The sequence below is a fragment of the Bombus bifarius genome, unplaced genomic scaffold (assembly GCF_011952205.1).
Source record: "Bombus bifarius isolate JDL3187 unplaced genomic scaffold, Bbif_JDL3187 scf7180000008119, whole genome shotgun sequence".
Taxonomy (NCBI): Eukaryota; Metazoa; Arthropoda; class Insecta; order Hymenoptera; family Apidae; genus Bombus; species Bombus bifarius.
The window spans coordinates 32650-50014 of record NW_022884454.1 but is presented as its reverse complement, the minus strand read 5'-3'; the positions used below and the strand labels follow the sequence as shown (position 1 = coordinate 50014).

Below are 17365 nucleotides of genomic sequence, written 5' to 3'. Positions count from 1 at the left end.
CGTTCGCGCAAATGGGTCTTGACCATTCTTACAATTTGGTTTTTTATATTACATTCGTCATCAGTTCGATTACTTTTGTGCATAGTTTCCTGTACGTTGAGAATATCTCAATTAACGAGTCTTGTGAATTAAGAATAGTGTTTTTTTAAATTTTAAGTAGATTCTAAAACATACATTTCATGCAATGTATATATGTACATGAACGACGTAATATACACATGTACGTATATAACAAACGGCAAGCAATAAGGTTTATATAATAGCTTATTTAATTTCTACTTACTTTAATTTCTACTGTATAATCATTTATGCTGTAAATCTATTGTATGCATTCAGAAATATTCTCATTCTCTGTTATTAGAATGAAGCACATAAAATATTCTTTGAGTTCGTCTTCTATACTAAGTTTTCAAGCATCTAATGATAGATATGTCATTTATAAAAGCGCACTGCGAAGGATATAATGATTATAATGATAATCTGCAAGATTATAATGATAGATACTGTAGACCATTTAAATTCTCTTTATTACCCATCATCTTCAAAATGAGAGAGTCACTTACCTGATCGTCAATGTCATTCTTAGTACTTCAGAAAATTAACTTTAAAAAGATCAATTTATGTAATATGGATAGGAGGAAAGATGAAATGAGCAATTAAAGCTTAAAGAGATCTCAAGTTTTCTTCGAGATCTTAAATTAAAGATGTTTTACGTTTCTTGACAAAACGTTACACGATAATAATGATGTACCTTTCAATTTTATCTGGAAGATATACAGCGACCATATCACTTTGAGAACGTAGTACAGAGAGATACTATACAAGAGATACACGAAATACTCTGTTCAAGAACTCAATTCCAAATATGAAAGTCATTCTAAAGTAGCAAAAAATGATGTGGAATGTAATATTTGACAGTTTAAATATCACTAAAGAATGATTTTAAAGAATAACATCTATACAAGCAATTCTTTTCAGCTGGTACGCGATGTTATTTTAAGTACTTGAAATTTCTACATGTAATTTAACATTGAACATTAAAATATTAATTGTTTTCTAAGTAATTATTCTGAAAATTTTCTTTTCTGTTGATATCAAGAGGTTCAATGTACAATTGCCAGATTGTCTGACCAATGTTGATTGTTTCTACTTAAAATCATTACTTCTGTATACGAGCTATACATTTTCTAATGCAATATCATGCAAACTATTAGTGTGTTAATAAAATCTATGATATATTCTTAGTATGCACGTTTGGCAATTTTATTTTAGTTCAAACTTTCGCCATCATATTAGAAAGTTTTGCACCGAGTGGACGTAACACATTTTGCTAATTTATCATATGTTTCATCAAGATATGTATTTAAAAATTCACTTCACAAATATGTACTGCTATTGAGAAATGATCTCAACATAGATACGGACAGTTTTCAGAGTATGCCAAACAGAAAAAAAAATAATAAGAAGGAAAGCATGATTACTTACAAGGACGGCATTGGTAGGCGACTTCGATGTATTTCGGCAATCCAGGACACGGATCACCCTGAAAGGTTTCTGGACTGGTGTTGAACTTGCACTGCCTCTTCTTGTGACAAACATCCACAACCGTCTGCAACAGTGAGTACTAACGCGTCATTCAGACGATCCGCTCACTTTACGATAATGCTAGTATTGGTTATAATCTAAGAAAATTACAACGCAGTAATTTCAAGAAGGAACGTTTTATATAATATATTCAACAGAGTATTGTTGGTAATTTTATCAGGTAAACTGTTTATTTTAAATTCATGTACTGTTACCTTAAACTATTCTTAAATATAAAGATAAGCATCATCATATTTAAAAAATAGCTTAACTCTTAAATGTATAGCATTCTTATTTTTTAAAAATAATTTTTCATTACTGTATTAGGCATAAATTTACCTTTCTAAAGTATTATTTTAAATATATTTAATATTAGTAATTAGTAGTATTAAGTATATTTACTCTAAAGTATTTATTAAATTTGTAAGTATCAACGTCGAAAAATTAAGACGATTTTAAATAAAAAATTCAGAAATTAATATATAATTTAGCTCGACATTATGTTAGAAGAATTCCCAGTTCTACATACATTACGTAATAATGAAATGTCACGAAATTCAGCTGAAAGTATGAATTTCAGAATCAATTTCTCTGATATCCTGTATTACTTTTACTCAGTAGAATCGTTCTGACAGTTATACGATCCTTTGATGCTCTGTACGTGTCGCTCGCAAGCAGATCATGCACTCTGACATGTATACAGTGCAGTAGTTTAGGACCACGAGAACATGTGATGTCATAGTATCAACAGAGTTCTACCCAAAATGTGTAATTTACTGCTGTGTGATTACATATTTTGCAGCGAGACACCAAATAACGCAAACACGCTCTCCCAATAAACGAGAGCACGTATGCATACGCAACCAATTTACTTGGGCGATATTAACAGCAATACGTTCCAATCTTGTATCCATTAAGTTAATGATTAATTTGTTTCTCGAATTTATTCAACTCTACTACGTAGAAAAGCATGACGAATGATATTTTACTGTATTGGAATCGCGTAACATTCGTAATAATCGTGAAAATTTCCTCTGGTTAATTATACTTATACGGTGAATTAATTTTCTGGTCGTTATATGCGATAAATTCTAACACGAAGTTAACAATAGAGCGAGCGGATTGCAAAATGTGTAAAAATATTCTAACTGACAATTTCTGTTATTAATTATTCTTGTTGTTATACCTTTGCGTTGGAATTGTTAATATGTCTAGAGTGAAGACTTACATCAAAAAAGGAACTTTTAGGTTTTTTATGCAAACTATTCTGAAATTAAAAAATGAATATGCTTTCGACAACGTTTCATTTCAAATCCATATGCTAACCTGTTTCCTACATGTACAGCTCTAAAGTGCAGCGTTTAAGATGTAAGGAAAACTCAATGACATCTGATTCTTAGGATCTCAGCGACCTACTTTTTGCTTCTTGAAAATGCGTATGTCGCTGGTAGTGATAGTAAAAATTCGCTGATTCAGCTTCTGTCATTGACCATTGCACAGTTGTCAAGCTTGATGTAGGATCAGCGAAATACAATTGATTGAAAAAAATATAAAAATATATACATATATTGATTTCAACGAAAATGTCCCCGATAACATAAAATAACAGAAAATTTTATTAATACAAAGTAGAACGTCACTTCTATACCAGCTTGAAATTAATGTTCTCTTTTTCATTTCTAAATAAAAATGAATAGACGCATTTCTTTTTCTATTTTATTTAAAATTAATCCTATCGGTTTTAAATATTTTCTGCAGTGGATATTGCCTTGAACTAAATCCCTTTCGCTTCCAATAGGTGCGGTATCGATCCTATATTCTATTATTGCAATGTTGTAGTCAGAAACATGAAAAAATATTCAATAATACTAGTCCGACACACGTATGAGCTTTAATCCACCACGAGCCTCTTTTTTTCGAATTTGTACATATCGGATCATAGTCGTAAAAGGATTAATCATGAAAGAAGCAACTAGTACTTTAAAAAATGTTATTTGAAAAAATCAGGTAATTTATAAAATCATATAAAATAATTGAGTAAATTATATATGTGTTCCATATGGAAAAGAAATGGAAAAATATGGAAAAGTATTTCAATCATAATGCTCATTAAAAAATAAAATAAATTTTCGTGAAAATACGAAAGTGATTAAGAGATTGGATTTAACACTACAACAATTCTCATCTTATACTACTTTTAGCACATTGTTGTTCAGTTATTTCACAAATAATGCGGTTCTTTGATACATTATTTTTAGTCATTAATCAATGATTTGCCTCATCTCTATAATTATTTATCATCTTCTTATTAATTTCCATTTTAGAAGTAAAGCAAACGTAACAACTACTCTAAAATCTTTTAATGAGGGTGTACATCAATAATTATTACTAAATATTCTCGGACAAAGACAAAATCTATCCACACATTTCAGTAATCCCAATTTCATTCATCGTGAAGATCTTCATAAAAACCACAACGTCGTTTATAGGAATAGAAAGTCCATAAAAATTCTAAAATTCAAAATGAATTTCGAATTTCGAGAGTTAGTTGAAAGGGTATGTAACTGGCGCAAAATTGAGTGGCAATCTTAATATAACTGGAACCAGCGGAGACCTTAGTTGGTCGTACAATTTTTCTCTCTTCCATCGCGCTAACTTTTTTTGCTTTACTCCGGTTGCATTCGTTTTGCCGCAGCAATTGCAATAACCGCGTCAGGCCAAAGGGGGACGCCACATTAATTTCGACTAGACATCAAAGCGCTTCTGAGACTGTATTGTGCACGACCCTGGTTCTCGATGCAACTCGACTGTTTTCCTCTTTGTACCTTTGTTAGCCTGTGCTCTCCCTTTCTACGCTGTGTCCAACCCTCTGTGCTCTCTCCTTCGTATCGTCACATGACACAGTGCAGCTCGACAAAAGCGAATTAATGGCAAAGAAGTGGAGAAAGGGCAAACGCGTCTTCGATGTCACGCCCATCGTTGATATTCTATCGCAGTTTTTTGTTTGTTAATGAAAGAACTTTGAAAAATGACGCTTGAGACTGCTTGAACGATAAGCTACGCTGCTGGATAAGTATTTCTTATAATATTTTTATATTATATTATTGATTACAATATTGATAGTTGTTAATATGAAATATTAATTATATTTATTTATTAAATTCCTATCTATATCTGTTCCTTCTCTTTAGTTATGTTCATACAAATTTGGATTTACATAAAAATTTGTAATCTAACAAATTGCATTAATAAGCAATTTCTATAAGTAATTTTTCTGAGACTTGTACAAAAGAACTATGAAAGACTTACGACGATATTATACGCTCTATCTTAAATCTACAATTAACCATTGTATCTCACATTGTATGTATAATTTTGTAAAGAACAATACGCGAGCGTTCTTTTTTAAATTACCATCAAAGACAGTTACCTTCCTAATAGAACAAACGTGGCCTAGTAACCATAGGCAGGATGATATTCTACGTTTCGATCATTCGAATCTTTTTTATCACTTGTGTAGTAAAAAGTAAAATTTTAAACAGTAAAACGCTTATTTCCGTACCTCACAGTATTTGGATACCAAAAGTCCGTATTCTGTCTCACCGAAATGCGCAGGATACTAAAGACAAACAATCTTGTTGCTCTGACGGTACTCGCATTATTGCTTCACCAGTATTAATCTGAGAAATCGATTACTGTCTCCAAAATTGTGCCAAACGAAAAATTAATTAAAAAATCGCCAAGTATGAATATACCTATGTGTACCTTCGAATATCGTGATACTTTTCGGAGGCTCGTTATCTGGTTAGCATCGTTTCTGGTTTGGAAATTGATTAATTAAGTTTTTAGATTGACAACTGTTGTTGTTCAAAAACATTGCATAAAACATCATTATTTCATCGCTGTATGGCTGTTTCTATTTGTTATCGTTATATTGTATTAAGAATATAAGAAAGACTTAGGCAGCGGTTTTATTATTTTTATTTTTGAAAATTTCAGATGTGGTATTAAATTTCGGTACAGAGTAAAACAATGGCGTTTTGTTGATTTGCAATTGTTATGATGGTCAGATATATAGTGAGATAGATAGAGATAGTGAATTGAAGTGTGTTTTACAAAAAGTAAACGAGAGAAATGATATAATCGGAAAGTTTTCACTGCCGGGATTTTTGGAATTTTGTTTATCCTCCTTTTAAGATTGCTTCTAAAAGATGTCGTCTCAAATTCCTGAGATCTTGCTTTCATAGAAAACTCCAAGGTAAGCATATTCGTTCCAGAAATAATTTATACGAGATAAAGGATATTGTAAAATTTGTAAATAGTGTAAAATCATGTAAAATTTATTTATATTTTTTCAAAGTGCAGACATCCACATGTTTGCCGAATATTTGAACTTTTTTCGATAAGAATATATTACACCGTCCTTTTTTATTTCTGCTTTTAAAATTGTAAAATAGCATCGAGTTTTTCACCGAGTTACGTATTATAAAACGAACTTCTTTTTTTCAGCTGACAGAGCTAATAAATGCATCAAAGGTAATATTTTATTTTAAAAATATTTTCAAAAAAATTAACGATGATTTGATTTAAATAAATAAATATATATTTATATATTCATTTATTTATCGCAATGGACAAGACCAAGAATCTTAGAAACAGTAAATTTTAATATCTTATCATCGGAATTAATTAACTATTATAAATTACATTTTCGCTTATCTTTTGAAATATATATAAGATTACTGTTAATATATGTGAAATACTTGAAACTAATAGACATGCACTAGAGGAGTGCAATCGTATTGCATCGTGTAGTACTGCCGCTGTAGGCTTTTTGTTATATCTTGTTCTAGAATCGATACTAGATCAAAATTTATAATAAGTTTGTAATACAAATAGGACCTAATAAGAGAAGTTAATTTTATCAAATTCAGTAATAGGAATTAATAATTTGCAAGAGTAAAAATGTTATAATTTGTAGGAAATGAAAAATCCGACCAATTATTTGATTAATAAATTTTTCGGTCTTAAGGAACAATAATGTTAAAAAACGTTAACATTTAAATGTTAGAATACATTCTTATTCAAATTTTATTGGTACAAATATCGCAATCAAATAATTAATATTATCTTGGTCTATGCATTCGAAGTGTGCCTATTCTTCACATTCATTGTTTTTGGATTATTGAAAACCTCACCGGTTTATCTTTGGGTCATTTTATTTTCGAAGAGTATCTTCGGAGTAGCATTCATGATCTCCTCTGTCTTTCATAATCTCATGTTTCATATTCATGATATCCCCCCTTTTTTTTTTACTTTGGAATTTCAAACATTTTTCTATGTGAAAAGGCATCAAAAAGATTAACTGAACATCTTCTAATTTAATTCCAGTTGCCAACAGATTTAATTTACACGTAAAAAGACACTTGGTTTGTACTGGTCAACAGTTGATTACTCGATACTGGACGACAAACGTGAAAACAATTATAGATTATAATGTATATAATGTACAAAGAAAATTACAAAACTGGGGATAATAATTACAGTTAATAGACTAGATATAGCATATACAGGGTGGTTGGTAACTGGTGGTATAAGCGGAAAGGGGGTGATTCTACGCCAAAAAAGAAGTCGAAAATAAAAATTTTTCGTTTGAGGCTTTGTTTTCGAGAAAATCGACTTTGAATTTTCGCTCGGCACGCGTGCACTTTATCACGTCTCGTTATAACGGATCTCACTGTAGATCGTTGTCTCGATGGAAAAATTAAAAAAAAAATTAAAAAAATTTTTGTTCTATATTTTCGACTTCTTTTTTCGTGTAGAATCACCCCCTTTCCGCTTGTACCACCAGTTACCAACCACCCTGTATAATAGAAAGAAATCATCTACCTACTTGAGAAACAAAATATCAGCTCTAGAAAATAACTTTTACCACTCGGAATATCGACATATGCCTCTAACATGTCAGAATAGCGAAATTAATGGAATAAATTATATGGCTCCGAAATATGTTACATAGAATTGTCAAATTCATTCGTTTACTAAAAAAAAAGAGCGAATATCTGGTGAAAAAACCAGAACTAATTTTAGTCAGTACTGTATGGTCGGTATTGCACGATTTTCTCCTATATACATTCTTTCCAAGGATCAAAATCAACGATATCATACTAAAACCACAAATCCTGACATAGAATCCTTAAAACAGTGCATCAAATAAAATTCACGCCGAAACTTTGTATCGCGACACATGTCCAATTTCACTGCACTCATTGTGTCATTCAAATTCTCACGGAAAGCAATCTCGCGTATTCCTAAAAAGAAAAAGCGAATGAAATGCAGAATGAATCAATCCCAACGAAGTATGAATCCAACAAATGTTATACTGCAAACGGGTATCAATATTATACCAGAAATACCTTTGAAAAATCTAACCACGATCCAATTTGACTCGTCACACATGAAACAAAAAGTGAAAGACGAGAAAGACTCGGTACGTTCAGTTCACAGATCGAATATTTGCTAGCACGCATTTAATTATTGGGGTTTCAGGCTCGACCTGTTTCCATGCGTTTCACGTACGAATGAGAAAGTCTCCCGCGGGAGAAATCGATTTCCGCCGTACATCGATGCTCACCTATTTAACTCACTCCTTTCCCTAACCAGAAACGTCTCTCCTCTTTCGTCGCAGTCACCCTCGCGTAGCCTTACACGCTCTGACGCTTATCCGGTGGCCCATTAATTCCTCCGTTAACGATACTCTCGCTCCTCTATCGTCCCGAAAACAGGATATCATAGAAATCAACGGGACGCAGATAGGAGGTGAAAATCATTGTTCTGGTTCGCAAAGGCCACGTTGCGTTTTTGATCTAGTAGATATTCTAACGGTTTAAGTCTAATTTCTTTAGAAATAATCACAGTGTTTTTATTACATTTTTGGTCCTTTTAAAATTGTAAAGTTTTAGAGCTCAATATACTGAAAAGCTGTCTCTTCTATGGGGACTTGTGTGAAAATCAGAATACTGCGAGATATATTTAACGATTAAAATGTAACCAATGTGTTTGAAGAGTGAAATACAGCCACCTGATAAAATATTTGACGATGGTCATATTATTGAGATAGAATACACAGAGATTACTTGATTAGCGAAAGTTCTCTATTTGGAATAGCTGATCGCGTTTGGCTGGTGAAAATAACACGTTTTAATAGAACAAAGATAACCCGACTTCAGTACGTTTAATAATATATATGAAAATTTTGTGGATTTTTTGTACAAAACCTAAAAATACATAAAAAAGATAAAGGTATCGGTTATTGGATAAAATGGAATTACATTTACAATTTATGAAATATTACAAATTATTTACACAGACTTTAATACGATATACGAGAAAATTATTGTTTAAATTAAATGCCCTTGGCAGAAGTAAATTGCACAATAATATCGTAATTAGCTAATACTTAAAACTAATTATATTACCAACGAAACGTTATTAAATATTATCTCGGACACTTAAAACCCACTGATTGAGATGAAATAAATCAGCCGCTAATAATATCTGTAAATCGTGTAGATTTGAGCTCAACGACTAAATTGGATGACTGTCCAGAGCAATTAATTTTATGTAATCGGCTTTGCATAACTCAAGCGGATTTCAACCATTTAGCTAGAGTCGCCTCGACGAATCATTTAGCAGGATGATGCCTCACTGTCATAACCAGGAAAAGTTGATAGGTTCTTTAGTTTCCAATCTTCTATAATTTGTATTCGCGTTAATTACTCAACTATAAATATATTAACCTTACTACTCAAATTTGTATCTTAATTTTGTTTCAACAAATAAAGAAATTTATAATACTTTATGCGTTAATGGAACAGTAGATATGAATATACAATATTTTAACACGAAACTGAAAAAAAATACTTCAAAGTTCAAGTTTAACCGTATTTTTTAGTAACAAAAAAACAGTAGATTTAAATACATTTTACTCTGTCGTGAATGTATTAAGGAAAAAAAATTCAGGAATGGATGTTATACGTGTTAAGTTTAACAGAGTATTATATAATTATATTATATAAATATTATATTATATAAATTATATATTCCAAATTCGTATATTCCAACCTTAAACTATTCTTAAATATAAATACCAGTATTTAATAAAATTATATTTGAGAGAACTAGTTTGGCTCCAAAAAACATAATGCTTCCCATCCCTATTTCTGTCATTCAACATCCTTACTTTTTATACTATTTTGTTATAACTTTATATAGCTCAATTAGTTTTAAGTTTGTAATTTCAAGATGTTTTATTAAACGGATCTAAAGGTTGTAATAGAGTTAAATTAGGGGGCATTAGTGTCTTAGCAAAAACAAACGAGTCGTAAATTCTATTCTAACATTCTGAAAATATTGCAATCGCAATGCACAAGGTAGTTAAGGTCCATTCTTTTCCGAGAAAATACGAGTCAATTAATTCCAACATCGAATAAACGAGGTCGCAGTTACGAAAACATCATTCCTCTTTATATCCTCATTTTTCTCTTTTTTCTGGAAGGACAAATCCATCGACTTGCCACATGAGATATCTGCAATATCATGAGCTTTTGGTTATCAAGACACTTCGATCAGCCGACTATTTCAAGCCTGGAAAAACTAGGACTTGTTATCGGAATTTAACGACAAACTGGGATCGTGTTCCACGTGATTGTATACGTCGATTTATCGTGATCGCGAGTCATCGCTCCACGGAATAGCTCCCGATGCGCGTAGTCGATAAAAAAGAAGAACGTTTCGAAAAATATACATCTCGCAGTTACGATGAACGTACCTGTCGTTCGAATAATCGCACGTCGCAATTAAAAAAATTTAGATTAGTGAGATGAGCAGGGTAGAACATGTTATTTTTATATTTTCGTCTTTTGTTTTGTTTTTAATCCCATTAATTTTTTTATTATTGCGTAAGATGGAATAACAATCCTTTTTATCTGTCTATTCTTGGTTTTTGATCATTGCGAAAATGGTGTGAAATTTTGCTCTTTTAAGAGAGCAAAGTGAAACGTAAATATCGTTTCCTTTAATAACACGTATATCTTTCTCTGGTGACTGCTTGTATACAATTGCCAAATCGATGTATATCGGAGAACTCTTCTGAATTCGCAAGCTGTCATACGACTCTCGTGACAATGTATCGTACATCAATAGACCAATCCGTTTATTCTTCTCGCAAGCGTCAATAGAAAACACACTCGGGAAGATCAGAAATAATAATTCATTAATAATAAATATTTCATTATTACATGCATTATTGAAGAGAATAATTCCTGACATGTATTTTCATGAAACTCGTAGTTCTTGCTTCTGAAAAATTTTTTTAACAATTTTTATCTTTTATAAATGTGAGCACGTTAAAGAGAGGTAAACTTAGGAGGTTTACTATCATTTTACCAAAACGTATCAAACATGATTGACTTCTTGTTTAAATTATTTGTAGAAGTTTAATATGAAACACTTTTTAGATTTTCAAATGTTTCAAATTTATTACTTTCATTGACCCGAATTTGTTTTGGCACAAAGGACCAAAAATTCCGATGGCAAAATTTGATGCTGTAACGAAGCTTACACAGATCGTTTTGTTAAATATTGCAACATCGGAAATCAATTTTCAAATAATGTCAGTAATTCATACCAGAAATCGCGTTTGCGTGACTGTTAATTTTGTAGCATACTGATTGCATTGTAAATGGAATTTCTAAAGACAACTACGGTGATGAGCAAACAATGTCATTAGCAATACTATGTATTATTAAACAGAAATTAGTGTTTGATGACGACTGATACAATCGATTATACAATTATAAAATCCTAAAATATGGCTCCAATTAAAAAAATATATGTATGCAATAATTGATTACATACATATTTATATTTACAATAATCACGAAATCGTTGAAATTAAAAAGGTATACTTTGATACGTTCGAAAAATTGAGAACGTGTCTGCTATTTTGAAACGATGAATGGTGCATGTATTATCGTTCGAAATTACGCCATACAAGTTTCATTATGCGACCCGATATCACGTGTACCCCCTCATTATCGCATAATGAGATCACTTTCGTTAAATCGAGACGGCGAAATTATTTCAACTTCGAGACACACGTAGAAGAATTTTCTGTGGTATGTTTGAAATAATATGCGATATAGTAATAAATTAATTACATTATGTGCGGCATTTGATAATACAGTTCTATGCAGTTATGAATAGATACAAATTGCTATAAGTTCAAGTATTTATTTAAATGATTATTTAAATCGTCTTATTTTAATTCCAAGAGAAATGTTAAAAAAGTTAAAACATTTCTATTAAAATATCCCTCTCAGTTTCCCTAGAATCATCCAAGTAACGATGTACTTCTCTTGAATGAGCCATCAATAGAAAGTGAATAAAGCGAAAAAGAGAAGGACGTTCGTCGAAGATTTTCGATTCCGTTCATACACCGGTGAAACTCTGGAGAATTCTCTTTCCTACATCGTGGTTTACGATTGTATTTGTATCGCGTGGTCTGCGAGCTATATTTCAACCGAATGAAAAGAGCAGCACAGCTCGAGGTAGGAGAAAGGCCAGCGAAAAGGAATTCAATCTTTCGTTGAAATTTTCAGACGAAACGCGGTGGGATCGATTCGAATTTTTAATCCATCGAGAATTCGACGTTTTCATGGAAATCATAGGTCGAAGGTAAAAAAAAGAAAAGAAAAGATAGGAGCAGACAAAAAAGGAAGAAAATGGAAAAAGGGGCAACGAAAGAGCTTGAATACGCGTATGTTTTTTGAAAGTATGATTCCGGAATTGCCATCGACCCAATCGTTCGTCTTTATAGTTTATTCCGTTGGTTTTATGGTCACGCGAATCGAGCCACGGTTCTTTTTTCTCCTTCCTTTACGTATACAATAAAGCCTGAATAATGCGAATAAGCGGTCGTATGAAGGCTGTAAAAATTTTATTTTTTTCCTTCGGCTTGAAACCTGTATGAAATGGGGTTCGGACGGACAGCTTCTGATAAGGTGTAACGTTTACTGCACACGTTCGCCCTTATTGCCGGGATCAAAATGGAAAACGTGGTCGGCGATCGTCGATTTTCTCACACTTCCGGGAGAACGAGTCAATATCAGGCAAGTGGTTCCTGTAAGTAATTCTCAGTAGCAATATCGATCTACATCAAATTATAGATATTCCGGTTGTTATTATATGCACTAGACTATTATTGTATCTATTAACATTTAGAGAAAAAGTTTTATGTTACAAAAATAATGTAGTATCGTGGGCAGATTGCCTAAGAAACATCGGGTGAACCATAAACAATGTTGCCGACAGGCCAAAAGGGTCTGGAAATTTCAATGGACCGAGCGGCCCATCAATGTGTCGTCGGTCCTTCAGTCGAATAGTTACGCGAAAAAAAAGGCCTACGTGACCATGGCCGCGGACTGTTGCGGAACACGTACGTGGTGGGGCTATGAGAAAAGACAAAGGGATGCTTAAAGGGAAAAAGACGAATTAATGGGCAGTCGTTAGTTGAGAAGTCAGTGTGGTCAACGTTATCGGAGTGTGTTGTCAGCGTTGTCAAGGAGGATGGTCTGCGTGAAAGAGAGTATTGGAACCGCGGTGACGAGAGTTGTAAATTAACTATTTAGTTGTCTTAGTTATGGCACATTACTGTATTTAGTTCACGTTAAATAACCATCGTTTCCTGTTTAATCCATTGTAAATAGATCTATCGACCAATAAAATTAACATATAGGATAGAAATCATTGGAAACCCCAATTTCTGATATTTCTAAATAAATAAAAAATCCTACAATAGTATATTCATAAAAGTTTTCTATGGCAAATATTCAAATAATTTAGGGAGCTAACGTAGATGCCGGCTTTAATTATTAAAAATATTTAAAAAATCTCTTGAAATTACATTTGCATATAATATCATCCAAATTCACAAACTAGATTTAATTGCGGTTAGAGAAGCAATAATACGAATAATTGTATAACACCATATACTACATATGGAAAATTTCAATAAAACTTTTAAAAGAAACTTCATTAACTTCGTTCCTAACAAATCTTAAGATCAAATTTTCAAACGCTTCACATATCCTCTCATAGATTCTCCCCCACTTCAATATGTTTTTAATAAAAATTTAATTTCTATTACAGAACAAACAACACAGATCTGAAACTTTTACACAACGCTATATATATATTCAATAGAAAATCTGAACAAAACTTCGGCTCATATTCCACTCATCAATACTCTTGTCAATCTTGAAGATTGAATTTTCAAACGTTTCATATGTTGTTCCTTGGAGTTCTCTTCGCTTCGATAAATTTTCTGTGGTATTAGGACTTGAAGCTAGCACGAGTCGACTTTTCAAAAGCCCTTGGAGCGAATCACAGATAATAGGAAGTCGACCATTAGAAATTAATTTTTGCGCGCTTGGATCCCATGGTCTCGACAACCAGTCTTCCAATTAACACGATTTTCTAAAGAGCGTCAAGAAGCTAATTTGCATCGGCGAATGCGTTTCAAAGGTCGACTTCTTCCAACTTCCCCTTCAATCTTCCGTCAAAGAATCGCGTCTTTTGACGTCGAGCAAATAGTTTACTTTGGTCATTAGCGGTTAAGAGGTAGACTTACATGATCATCGAGTGACTCTGTCGTTCAAATCTTGAAAGTCTGCCAAATCTCCTTTACTCTGGTCGATAAATACGCGAAACTTCTCGAGAGTGCTCATAGAAATTGGGCAAACAGTGTGCCAAAGGTTGTTATAGCGATCGACAAGAGGATTAATGAATTAATTAGAGGCAAGGGTTGTTCAGAATTATCCTGATTTAATGAAGGGATATTAAATATAATGGAAACTGTCGAAGTACTAAAAATAAAATACTTGTAATAGTATGTGGAACAATCGGTTAATTTAGTCAGTGTTTCCTTGTTAAAATGAACGAATTTACGGAAATATTGGAGAATTAGATGATGAAAATACTAATGGATTGCATTCTCCGTAAATGAAGAATCGTTCTTCGAGATATCGTTCCGGAATATAGTTCAAACATTTTCGTCAGTTTAATTAATTGTTCAAGACTACTTCGACTATGCTTGATCACATAAAACACTTCCTTAAAATGCTCAAGGCTTTCATAACAGGTAGACTGCACCTTTTTATGCATTTATGAAAAATTTAAATGCGCTACAATGTGTAGAATATACATAATATGCAAAAATATACAAAACATGCCAGCTAATGTACTTTTTATAACATCTAAAGAATAAAAAAAATTTCTATATAAGTTTCTGTTAAGAAAATTAAAAATTTAAATAAATATACACGGCCTAACAATGAAATTTAATTATATTTATACCAAATTATTATCTCTAACAATAATTTAATTATTTATATAGAATTGATGCAATGCTAATACTGGAAAAAACACTCAGAGAAAGAAGAAACACATTATCCCTTTGGCTAACGCGCAATTCTCCAGAAAACCTCGTTAAGTGAGGAGAATAACAGGATGAGCTGGAAAGTTTTAATTTTTAAAGATCGTGGAGTCGCGTTAGGGCTTTAAAGACGGCAAAATTGCAACTCGTAATCTTCCGTTGTTGACACTCTTCTCCGTTTAATATTCGCCACCGCCTCGTTTTCCACAGAAAAAATCGTCAAATAGAAAGAAAGGGTAAAAGCTGGAATTGATGGTTGTTCGGTAAATCTAAACGATGTTTCCGCAGTTGCCTGACTCCGCAATAATAAATATTATCGCGACGATCAAAATAACGAGCGTATTTGGCCTGGTGCCACGTATTCGAGGATTGTCCGCTATTCTTCTAACCTCCACGGTTCGGCGTGACATCTTCATATTCCATTTCCGATAAACTCCAGTTGAAAAACGTAAATGAGTTCGAACGATATTTCGTTGCGTCATCGGAGTGATCACATTATACTAAGTGCATGGTTCTGAAAGCAAAGAGAAAGATTGTTTTCCATGCTCTACTCCTCTGCATAATCGTACGAATTGATGCTTACGCGGTATGGCGGCCAATATTCTTTGAGAAAACGTTAGAAGGTTTTAGGTACTAGGAAATTATAGGTTTTCACAACTTTTTAGATTTTATTCGAGTTACGTTGCTTTATGAGAAATTGAATTAATTTTTCTACGATGGACGTATTTACAACGTATTATACTTTTATAGATTTTTGATTGACCAAAATGATGAATGTATTCTTTTCGAGAAAACGGTTTTGTTACGCCGGGCGACTCTCTGCCTGGCCCAGGTCACACACCGCGGGCCAGACGGACACCAGATGTCCGCTCTTCCGTACGGCGTACCCTCAATAGCCTTAAGCATCCGTCATAAACCCGAGTCACTTGCCTGCTAAGGTCCTTCAAACAAACATCTGGTTCCGAGGAATTTCTAAAGACTATTGTCTACCACGGCTTAACTAAGGAAAGTTGGTTTTTCTCACGCACGCTGCAACTTTCCTCCCACTAACCACTTTCTCTCGAGGGCGGTTAAGACCCTTCGTTTAACCAATTAAAAACGAAGCCTATTCCCTCACTCTCCTAAACAACATCGGCACCAACAAATCCGATGGTCCCGTGCGCTAGACACACCCATCCTTAGTTTTCCTCCGACACATCATCGGCTCCCAAGACAGTACTGATTTTACATCCTTCGAACGGTCAACATCCTTCGAGCGGGTAGACACACCCGCAGATCAGTCACTCACTCATCTCGTACATACGCACCAGTGTAACTATCCTCGTTATAAGTTGTGGAATAAACGGTGAAATATAACTTACCACTGTGTCAAATTCAATCAACCACCTCTGTTATCTTAACCGAAACAGGGGAACGACTACTTCGCGGCGTCGATTCACCGAATCGTAGCGAGAATTTACGCCTCTCGCTGACGCGTTTTCCTCGCGACCGCGTCTCTCCGCGAACGGTCGTAACAGGTTTCAAATTTTAAAACATTATATTTTCTTTATAAAAGAATTCCGGAAAATGTCATTTTATCGTTAATGATTAGTAGAAAGTAATTTTTTTAACAAACTTTAGTTTTCTAACAGAGACGACTATTTCAGACTTGGAATAATAAATCTTCTGGTTTATTACTTCATGTTATTATAACAATGTTAATTAACATATTTCAAATAGGCTACGTAAAAATATATCTTTTCCATGTTATCATTTAATTAACTGCTGGTCACATAAAAATGTATCTTCTCTCTACTGGTACTACATATATATTTTTTTTTAGTCATAATAATTTTTTTTTAAATAATTTTAAATCAAAATAAAAGAATTTTATTGAAGATGAAAATTATCTACTCTCTAAATGTAAATGATGGTTAAATGATAATAGGCGAAACAAATATTTTTACGTGACAAGAGTGAAATATATTGATTTGACATGATTAATGATTTGGATGAGTGAAAGAAACTATTTTATGATATTGAAGACTCACTGGAAAAAGATCTTATTGGAAACGCCATCAAGAGTGAGATCATTGATCGAATAAAAAGAGCAATTTTATTTAGTTTCTTCAGCACCATATAAGGATCACGCACAATAGCTGCTTTCCAGAGCAATGGAAACGTGAAATACGAAATCCTTGTACGACTTTCCTGACCATTGGATAGCACGGTACGAATTTCTATTGTGACTTTATCGATAAGTTATCGTCTGTAGTGTGTATTGAGACGAAAAGGAAATTATATGAT

At 33.0% G+C, this 17365-nt stretch overlaps 1 protein-coding gene across 3 annotated transcripts in view; it reads right to left on the bottom strand.

Annotated features, from left to right (window-relative positions):
• LOC117208454 (protein eva-1) overlaps positions 1–17365 on the bottom strand; it is a 144007-nt gene that overhangs the window by 105169 nt on the left and 21473 nt on the right. For 2 of the 3 annotated variants that reach the window (XM_033449650.1, XM_033449652.1), the window contains exon 3: positions 1486–1624. In XM_033449650.1, coding sequence (XP_033305541.1) covers positions 1486–1624 — 139 coding nt within the window. The remainder of the gene's footprint in view (positions 1–1485; positions 1625–17365) is intronic. The other variant, XM_033449651.1, reaches the window with a different exon arrangement.